This window comes from Girardinichthys multiradiatus, chromosome Y (genome assembly GCF_021462225.1).
Source record: "Girardinichthys multiradiatus isolate DD_20200921_A chromosome Y, DD_fGirMul_XY1, whole genome shotgun sequence".
NCBI classification, from domain to species: Eukaryota; Metazoa; Chordata; class Actinopteri; order Cyprinodontiformes; family Goodeidae; genus Girardinichthys; species Girardinichthys multiradiatus.
In genome coordinates, this window is record NC_061818.1 from 32676001 (window position 1) to 32686852 (window position 10852).

The 10852-nt window shown below is 39.2% G+C and overlaps 1 protein-coding gene across 1 annotated transcript in view; it reads right to left on the reverse strand.

Moving 5' to 3' along the window:
• Positions 1-10027, reverse strand: part of LOC124864482 (rho-related GTP-binding protein RhoN-like) — a 36695-nt gene extending 26668 nt beyond the window's left edge. The window contains exons 1-2 of the mRNA XM_047359279.1: positions 9690-10027; positions 9098-9185 (exon numbers count right to left, since the gene is read on the reverse strand). Of these exons, the coding sequence (XP_047215235.1) occupies positions 9098-9185; positions 9690-9794 (193 nt within the window). The 5' untranslated portion in view covers positions 9795-10027. The remainder of the gene's footprint in view (positions 1-9097; positions 9186-9689) is intronic.
• Positions 10028-10852: the final 825 nt, after the last annotated feature.

Consider the following 10852-nt stretch of genomic DNA (forward strand, 5'->3'; position numbering starts at 1 on the left):
CTGCGGCAGCCATCCTCACTAATGGGCTATCAGAGATGGAGAACAATGACAAGGGAGAAGAAAGAGCAGAGGATGAACTGAGAAAAACGATATACTTGACAGTTCACCTTCAAATAAGTAGCATTAACTCCTCCGGTGCTGTCTTCCATGATCTAGTTCACTTTATCACATTCATCTTAAAAAGCCTCAGAGATATAGGGAGCAATTACCTTTCTAGTAAAGCAAGAGCAATGCTGCTCTAGAACTGATTTAGCTCTTAACTGGTTTTCTTTTAAAAACAGCGCTAAGAACCAGTATGCTTTTCTACACTCAGGGACCCCCTTCAGTGCCACATTGCTGGAACATCTCTTCCATTATGTTTGAACTTCCCCCTGTGATATTCGGCATTTTGTATTGGATCGCAGTGCAGCGAGGCATGTTATCTGGACAAATAATAATGTTTGTCTCAGCAAAGCTGCAATCCTATGTGGTTATGTTACCAGTGTGATTTAAAAAACTTTTAAATGTAGTTCCAGTAGTCAGATGTTGTACAGCTCTTTGATACACAAACCTTCACATACAATAAATGTAGCAGCATCACTTTTTAATATAAAGATCCCCTCTTCCCCCCCATTCTCATACTCGGTTTGACCGTCCGCAAATTGTTTTCATGAGCTCTAGATGCAGTAGGTTGCTACTATGTGATTGGGGGATTTACAAATGTGTTAACAATTGACCAGGTGTACATAATAAAGTGGCCAGTGAAAATAACAGTATATTCTATGTTAGTTTGATTTTGAGCTAATAATTTCAAAGAGGATAGAACAGTAATCCTCCTGGCAAACTAATTCCTTAAAATATTTTAAATATACACCTTTGAAAGTTGCTACAAATACGTAAATTCATTTAAATCTCTTGCAAGCGTCCAACAAAGCATCCACATAACCAGCAATGTCATTCTAAAATGGCCCCAGCTGCTGTTATGTTAACATTCCCACTGGGAACAGAACCATTTATCACATTTGTAGAATTGTTTCTTTACCCGATGTGCAGTTTCATTATTTATCAAATCTGCAGCCATGTTTGTCTCGGTGAAGAAGTCTGAGTGCTGGCAGGCTTATTCTGCAATGTCAACAGTAATGTGCTAATACTTCAAGTGTTCACAATCCAAATAGAAAAAAAGAATGACAGATCCAAGATTCATGAGATGTAGGTATGGTAAAAACAAGCATGCCCTCTGACAATTATTAGATATTATTTTAGAAATGATCTTGACCATAACAGGTTTTAAAATTGAAGTTTGCAAAAGCACACGCCACAGTCCACCATATCATCATTTATTTAACAAAGGTTAACCTAAAATGAAAAAAATGAAGCACAGCTTAAAAAATTTTTATTTAAAAAAAAATGCATCTTAGCTGACCTGGTAAAGAAAAAGCATTAGATAACTGATGTCATAACTGATCGACTCTAGAATTGATCGTATCTTATTAAATATCATGGTTATACATCCACCCATTGAGCACAATGTTGAAGCTGAACTAGCAGATTAGCACTATAATCAGTTCAGCGGTTAAATCAATTTCATTCATGTGAAAAGGGCAACAATGTGCTTTAGAAAATATTCCTTTGTCTATTAGGATACTAAAATACTGTCATGCTTTTATATGTACCCATTCTTCAGTCCATTGTCAGAGGATTAAAAACAATAGGAGCTGTGAAGTATGAGCCTCTCAGTCTTCACCACTTTCCTCAGGCTTCTAGAGACTGAATGCTTTGTTTAGGCCAGAAGAAAGAAATTATGACCACAGAAGATTGTGTCAGCCTTAAGTCCTTTAACCAGTTGTCTGTTCCTGGCAACTTCATGAAATAAACAAACAGCAGTGTGATTATATCCAGGGATACATGGTGTTAGGGATCTCTACAACCAACTGAGTAAACACTTTACCTTTTATTGTTGATTTTGTTTCCAGTAAAACAAAAACAAAATAAATGCAAATAAATGTTTGGTATACAGTGGTACAATTGTTTGACCTGTTGCCTTGCAATAAAGAAGGTCCTAGGTTTGAATCCCTGCCAGGGTGGTTCTGCACGATGTTTGCATGTTCTCCCCATGCATGTGTGGGTTCTCTCTGGGTGCTCCAGCTTCCTCTCACGGTCAGAAAGCATGACCTGTTAGGTTAATAGGTTACGCTAAATTCTAAGTGTATGTGTGGTTGGTTTTACCTGTGTTGTCTATGCGTTGGCCTGTAATGGACTGGCGACCTTTCCAGGGTGTAACCTCCGAACCAAACTTTGTTTGAAGAATCTGTCATTAGTTTAGAATATCTTACTCCTTTTGAAAAATCCTAATAATGTGTGTGTTTTTGTCTAATACCAGTTAAATATACATTTTTGCTGTTCTACTCTTTATAGAGTATAACTACGAGTTTAACAAGCTAAAATTAACTGGTTTATTAGCTGACTTGAGTAGCCAGAAGCCAGCCAAAGGCCTAATAGACATGCCACACGTAGCTAGTTCTAAAACAGCAGAAAATTAGATGGGGTTATAAAAAAAGTTAAAATAATCAAATTGGTAATTTCGTGCAAGAAGGCCTCTTTCAGCCAGCTGACTGGCTATGTGCAGCAGCACATGGGGGAGGGGGTGCAGCACTAATATATGCTTTATATAGGCACAGAACTCTTACTCTAACACCCTTACTGACATCTCAATAAAGGGAGTTAAACCACTGGAAGAGGATGAAGGGAAATCTTAGCAGTTTTGAAACCTGAACGTTTGAAAAGCTTTTTATATCTCAATGCTATCTTGCCCATGCCAAGTAAACTAATTACAGCAGAAGGTGCAATCAATCCAGAAGAAAAACATCACAATGCCATTTCCCCTGAAGATACCTCCTTCCTTCCCCTGAGCAAGCATGAGAAAGCAGGAAAAAAGCACTGACCAAAAGACACAAAGCTCAGTGGTATCCAGCTTCACCGCACTAATCCGTAAAGTTTTTAGCTGAAAGGTTAATGTCAAAAACATGACTGAGACCTTTTAATCCATCTGTCAGAAGACATCCTTCTAAAGCTTCTAATTTCTCGGTGTTAAGTTAGCAAAATGCCATGCAACTTTTATCATCTGTAAGGGAGTAGACATCTTGTGCAATTATAAAGTTTGTTAGTTAATACAGAAAAAAAGCTGATGATGTTACAGTAGCTCTCCAAACTTGTGCTTTTGTTTACTGATTATTGTGTCATGCTGACACTGTTCTTCAGAAGACGGGAGTGTTTGTCTTTTCTTCTTGGTATCATCGAAACAGGTTTCATTTAGGCAGTTGTTGCCCCAGGCAGGTTAGGCAAATGGTAGCAACAACTTTTAAAGTTTGGTGTGTACGTTCAAGCTTTTGAACCTGAGTTGAAAGGGTTTCATAATTCATCCCTCCACGATGCTGAAGAAAGAAAACTAAAACTTGTCCAAAACTTTTTATCCAATTTGAATAAATAAATGAATCTGACTGCACTGTTCAATGATTAGGATTAATTGGAATCTATGTACCTGACTTTTGTGAAGTGCCTTGAGACAACATATGTTGTGAATTGGCGCTATATAAATAACCTGAATTGAATTAAAGGTGTATTTCTCGACTGTGTTAACATCTTGCATGTCCAAACTCCCTTACCGAGCTGGTTTTGAGAAGAATAAATGAAAATATAGTTTTCTTCTCATTTAACACAAATCCTCCAGTACAGTGGTGATTCAGAGAGGCCGATCTGGGCTAAGAGAAGATAACGTAGGCTACTGTGTTCTGTATTGTGGTTACTTAGATCATATCAGATCTTGGAGCACTTTCAGAGCATCCCCGAGCTCCAGCGAGCTGCATGCTTGAGTGGAGAAGCTGTTGATTTTATTTCTGCTCTGTGGGTTTAGTTCACTCATTGTCCATTAAAGATTAATCAAGTGTAAAGTGTTGAGAACCGCAAAGCCCACTAACCTCAGCATGTTTTTATAGGCCGCTGGATGCCCTGACGGTCCACTGCGCTGAGAATATGGAGCTTTAGGAGCATAAAGTCACCAGGAATGTTGGAAAGTCGGATACGAGAGGAGGGAGACACTTTCATGCCAGACTGATTGAAAGCGATTGCTGGCACTGGGAGTGGCATAACACACGTGCTGTGTCTTGTTATTGTCTCATGAGTCAAATACAATTACAAGGAAGTTTTGTAACAGGAAAAATTAAAAATGACTTCACTCGTGGAAAACGCATTAGATAAGATTCACAAAGAAACACTGTGGTATTTAAAAATTAAAAATAATTAAAACAGCAGATTTTTCATACTCCAAGAAGTACATGGATAAAAAAAGAAGGGTACTAGAACAACACTGCTATTAATGAGGAAATAAACCAACAGAAAAAGTGTGATGGACACAGAGTAACACTAAAGATGTTTGCAAAAGAAGAAGCGAGATTCTTGTAGATTGCTTCTTCAGAGCACAGCCCTGCATGACTAAATAGACTGCAAGAGTTTCAAGTGAGAATCATGTTGGGCATAAATGAGGCAGCTGGAAGTAAAACTGAGAGATACATGAGCATGCTGCATACAGCAGAAACATCAGGAAAACCCGGCCTTCCATGATTTGGACATCTAGGAGGCAGCATTCCTACCCAGGACAGGACTACAGGGACTGTTTCCCAGGTGTTTTTAGCATATTAGGAACATGATAAGTGCAATAATACCTCAGGCACAGTAAAAACCCAGACAGGCTAGCTACCAGTGGGGCCCAGGAGCGTTTGACAGTGATCACTAATGGGCCTCAGACAAGTTATCACCAAGCTGCATTAACATTTTGACTGCTTGACAGCTTGAGTTTCTTAAAGAGTAAATTAAAAACACAAAGAGCAATGCTTTGGTGAACCGGACTTCCCTGCTCACTTCCTTATGTAATTGCTTAGCAATGTTCTGCAGCATGAGACTGTAATACTTCCCTTATCTTTTTAACTCTCCAGATGGCCAAAGCTGCAGGGCAGACAACAATACACTCCTAAAACCTCCTATTTTCGCAAAACTCCAGAAACATCAAACTCAGATGCAAAGTTCACCATTCCTGCTCGGCTCTGACATCTAGGAAGTGTTGGATTTAATGAAACCAAACTAATCAATAAATAACTTCCATGCAGCTGCAATGAATACCAGCAAAACTACATAACCATACAATAGAAATGTGAGCTGGGTCCAGCGCAATAGCCTGGCCTCAAGCAGTGATCAATACTGTTTTGTGGACAGAGCCAGAATGCAGAAGCCTGACTTTGGGAGCAATTAAAGGGGTGACAATTCTTCATGGGAGGACTGAGGAGAAGAAATCAGATGAACATTTAAAGTTAAAAGGAGTCTGGATTTGAAATAGCAGGTGCAAAATTGACCAGTACAAACATCTCGTTTTTGACCATACCACAGCAGCGAGTCTGCATAACAGTGATGCAACTAAAACATCTGTATTGGTTTTACTGGATGTCAATACGGCAATTATAACATACTGATTGACAGAGTGAAAAAGTGGGTGGGATTTTCAGGGACTGTGATAGATCTTACCCGGCAGACCTGGCTAATTTCTATTATTTAATGTTTATAAAATCTGAGCAAATAAAGATGCGGTACCTCAAGGGTCGATTATCAGGTCACTTTTATTTAATATCTACCTGCTCCCCCTGCCACATATTATGGAGTACTACTACATATCTTACCATACATATGATGACGAAATACAACTTTTTATATCTGTCACCACATCACCACAGTCCATTACAGTCTCTTGGTCAGTGTGTCCATAATGTTGATGAACATATTACCATCATTTAAACATTGCCACATTAAAAGGTGTTTGTGTCGAAACCCAGAAAAATCAGAGTGCTGTAATGATATCTCTGTAATCAGACAGTTGCTTGTCCAAAACGCTGCCACCAGAGTCCCGACCAACACCAGGAAAATATCTCAATCTTCCTGAAATCACTGGACTGGCTCCTTGTTTTTAAAAGTATAGAGTTTAAAGTTTGTTAGAGGTCTAAAAGGCACTGAATGGTTTTGGCCTTCAATACTTTTCAGAGTTGCAGGTCTGATATGAATGAGAGAACCTCTCAGGTGATCAGAATCCCAGGAACAGAATGAAACAGGGAGAGGCAGCATTTAGTTTTGATGCTCCTCGGCTCTGGAACAAACTCACTGAAAACCTGAAATGTTGGTCCTTTAAATCAGGACTGAAAACATTACTGTTTACTGTAGGTTACTCATCGAGGTCAAACATTATTTAATTTCAGATAGTTTTCAGCATGTCATCGTTTTTTTGTTTTAAATTAGCATATTCATATTTAATCTTTTTTATGTGATATTTAAATATTATTATTCTTTTAATATATCCCTTCTTTTTAAGACAGTTACTTCTGCAACTCTGAATGGGGTCACACAAATAAACCGTCCTTGCCTCTTTGTTTAGCTACCTAAAAGAAGAGCCACTACGAAGCAATAAAAAATAGCTTCCTTTTAAATAGCTTCTTACAGGTTGTGTACTTCCTCTGACTTCATTTTGAAAGACCTCACTAACCCTGAAAATAGGTAGCCTTCAGCATTCTTGTCTCAGTAACAACTTTCACACTAAAGAGTGATGTTGTTAACATGACCTGTTAGTGCTTCGGTATTGGATTTTTGAGTTTCCGACCATATAGTTATGGGTCAGGTCCGGTCACGCTTAAAATTGTCAGATTGTCGATATCTTTCTTTGTCTCTAAAAATAAGCCATTACTGATACATAAAACAAGGCTTGGATGTATTAAGAAGATAGTATTCAAAATGTTAAGTTTAACTGTATTCCTAGCATGCCCCACATGTCATATCAAAAATAAAAATAAAACATATCTCGGTCTAAATAATGGTGTAATTGACCCCTCACTCAACTGGTGGTGACTGTGGCTTAAGATCAGAAAATGATCTAAACCACAAGGAGCTGAAAGGGAAGAAGGGGAATAACCAATGCAAAATAAATATCTGTCTAAAAGAGGAATGATAGAAGATGGACCACTTTCTACATATGAAATCCTTTTTCATTTAAGTGTGAGCCAATTATTCCTTTTTGTTGAGAGAAAATATGAGCATCTGTGTTTGCTGTGAATCAGTGAATAATGGTGCTCTGCAAGAGGGCCTCTGAGGAGACACACACACACACAAACACACACACAAGGCAGCACAAAGGCAAACACGCACACATGCGTTTGCCCTGTGGGCTGGGTGACATCATGTTTGTTGTGAATTAGGCGCCTCCTAACTGAAGATTAAAGTCAGAAATCACCATAGGTGGTTTGTGGGGGTTTCAAGGATGGACAGAAGCACAAAATTCCCACTGCATCATTAACTTCTTACAGCTGAGAGATAAGCTACTCTAAATTGTGGCTCCCAGGCCCAGAGGACTTCAACCCCCTGAGTGACAAGCTCAGGCTGATTTACTCTCTGGGTCGAGGCTCGGTTCAAGGAAAAACAACATTCCTTCATGACTCATCACGTGACAAAAAATACTCCCATCATTTCTCCCCTGGAATATGGTTTCAGGTTTGGGAATGTTTATGTTAAAAGAAAAGAAAAATAATTTCCTCTGGGAGCATCCAATGGAAGTCCTCACCCATGTCACTGGCCTGGCTGACAGTAGACTTGGACCGAGACTGTTTTGACGTGTAAAGTCTCAGGGTAGCTCAGGGCAGTAAATCCACCCACACTGACAAGAGCAACATAGTCTCACCAGTGCATCTTGCTGCATGACAGGGAAATCTACTTCTTCAGCAAGAAGCGGTTACTTCAACCTCAACCATTCAGTTGCTACAGCTTTCCACAGTACTTTCTAACTGATTTCACCAGCAGTTGTTATTTTATTGGCTGGTGAATCTTTTTTCTTAGGGTGGTAATGCCTCTGAAACATGATCAGGTGACTAAACTCTTATGAATGAAACCGAACATTGCATTGCATCTGTATTCAGCCCCTGGGTCAATACAGAGTAGAACCATCTTCCTCTGCAGTTACAGTTGCAAGTCTTTTGGGGTACGTCTCAACCTCCTTTGTACATCTGTAGACTGAAATATTTGCTCATTCAACTAAAAAATGCTAAAGCTCAGTCAAATTGGATGGAGAGGATCTTGCTGCTATATTCTCAAATGGATTTAGGTCTGCACTTTGCCTAGGCCATTGTAACACATTAATATGCTTTCATATAAACCATTTCTATGTAGCTCTGGCTGAATATCTAGAGTTTTAGTCCTGCTGGAAGCTGAACCTATGCCGTGGTGTCAAGTCTTCAGCAGCCGTTAACAGATTTAGACATTTAGGCTGCTTCTGTGATTGATGCTCTCCTTTCTGGGCCTGTCAGTTAAAGTGACCTGCTCCGTTTTTAAGGGTATCGGTTGTGCCATACTCTTGGATGGATTTGAGGAGTGCTATGTGAGATGTTAAAATCTTTCTGTTGTGTCCCTTGGTCTACATGATGTCGTTCGTTTACCATTGCTCTTTAACAAATCTCAGGGGTCTTCACAAATATATTTATACAGAAAATCAGATACATAGAAGTGGGATACATTTGCTAATTATAGTGAATTCTAAAGTCAGACCACAAACCACACATTTGACCCAACCGTCTGGAAAACCTGCATTCATCTAAATCAGATGAAAACATTTAACCAGTTAAAGCAATTATTAATCCCTTCAGGTCCATCCTGTCTGAATTATCCATGCCTTCACTCCGTTCTTGTATCCTCCCCCAGAGTCGCCTGACCCTCAGCCGGATCATGGGAAGAGTCAGCCACACACAGTGGCCTGACCGGGAAGGAATGCAAACACAAGACAGAAGCACGGCTGGCATATAGTCTCCTCAAAAAGAAAACAATCATAAAAACCAGATGCCTCAAAGTAGAGAGAAGGGAAAAAAGAAACATGTGAAGTTGGCTGGGTTAAAGCAATTTGTCAGAGATGACTGGTGTAAAAGTTGGAGAGGGGGAGATGGAGGCAGACCTCTCACGGTCTTAGCCTGGGACAGACAGGTAGCATGGCAGGGTTTGATGTCAACAGCAGCATCTGAGAGCTGAGAGAGATATGAAGCTGTCTTACCTGACGTGTCCCACATATTCAGCTCAATCCGGTGCTTGTCTATCTCAAAACTGGCTGTGTAGTTTTCAAACACAGTGGGCACATAGTTCTGAAAACAGAAGATCTCTTTTAGTGATATAGAGCATAATAAGCTTCTTTTAAAACAGATAAAAAAGGTGAAAAAAAAAATCTTATACCAGTGAGCAATTCAATACATTTTCAGTTCAATTTACTTATTTGCCAAATTTCAGGGCTTTCTAATTCATATCAGTACAATCGAGTTACACAGATTCAGATTCAGTTACATACAGTTTAATAGCTTATAATTTAACAGCAACATTCATTCTAACATAGAACTCCAATAGGTAAAAAAGTTTTCTAATGAAGAAGTTTCTTAAGGATAAATATGTCATGTAAGGACAATTTTTACACTCAGAGCTTGTTTTGTCATTGTCTTAGCATCCCCCATGTCTGTGTCTGCATGTCTTTGTCTCTCTGTTGTGCAGGTGGATCTAACCTGCTAAATCAGACTTGATGTGGCTCTGTACTTTTTCTAAATCTTTATGTCAATAATTGAAACAAAATTGAAGTTCAGACTTTTCTCTAAACCCACCTCTGGGTAGCAGTCCTTGGCAAAAACGTGCAAGAGCGCCGTTTTCCCGCACTGAGTATCCCCGACCACCACGATCTTGCAGCGGCTGCTGCCTATGCTGTCCATGGTTAGTCCGTCAGAGATGGATTCTTGGCACGGCGAGTGCCTGCATTCAGCATCCGATAATACACGCACAGAACTCGAACAGGGAGAATAAAAAAGAGCAAATTCATGCGCAGTATCGGTGCGCTTTTTAATCCAGAGCCTCCAGTCCTCTGTGCGCAGCCCTGTGGTTCCCACTGACAGACTCTACATAAACTGGTCGGTGCCGAAACCAACAGCAGGTCACGCACAGCCTCCACTGGAAACTCCGGTACTTGATGAGTGACCACGCCTTCCCAATTTTGGCGTCTGACTCACAGGAGGTTGCATTTACCAGAGCATTAGGGTCCTAAACGTGAATTAAAGATGCCATGCCTTCTTTTTTAAATAAAACAGAGGTTGTCAGAAATGTGTCTTTCAGAAAGTTGCAAACAAATGAGCTGTTTGTTCCTTACTGGTGATGTGCACTAAAATAATGATCATATAGTAAAAAAAAAATAGTGTATGAGCTTTATGTGCATAAAATGTACTTTATATACAAGAATCAACTCGTGTAATTTGTTTAAAATAAGTAGTTAAAGTTACCAGGGCAATCTCAGCTTTATATTTAGGAGATGTAACTTTAAGTAACCCTCGATGCGTTTTTCTGAATGAGTGACGCTGCGCCCCATCAACATTGTTCAGTTAGTCTTTCTGGCCTGCAGACAGCGCCACCTTGTGGAGACTAACTGCTGTAGTTACGAATATAACCTTGAAATGTAAAAGCTAGGAAGCTGATCCTTAAATTTAAAAGTGCAGCTGTTAAAATAATCGTTTAAAAAGCCGCACTTTAGTATGAGTCATTCCAGATTAACTTTATTCATCTTTTTATTGCAAGTAATATAATGTAGGCCTATCTTACTGATTGGTAATATAACAGATCCCTAATTGCATCCATTCTTATTAGTTCAATATTGAGTCAGAGATTTTATTGTTAAGAGATTTTATCAGATTTTTATATGCGTATATACCTAAGTATAGTGGAAGAAATTATCATAATTAATCCTTAATTGTAATATGACTTAAAATTTTAAATAGTTATA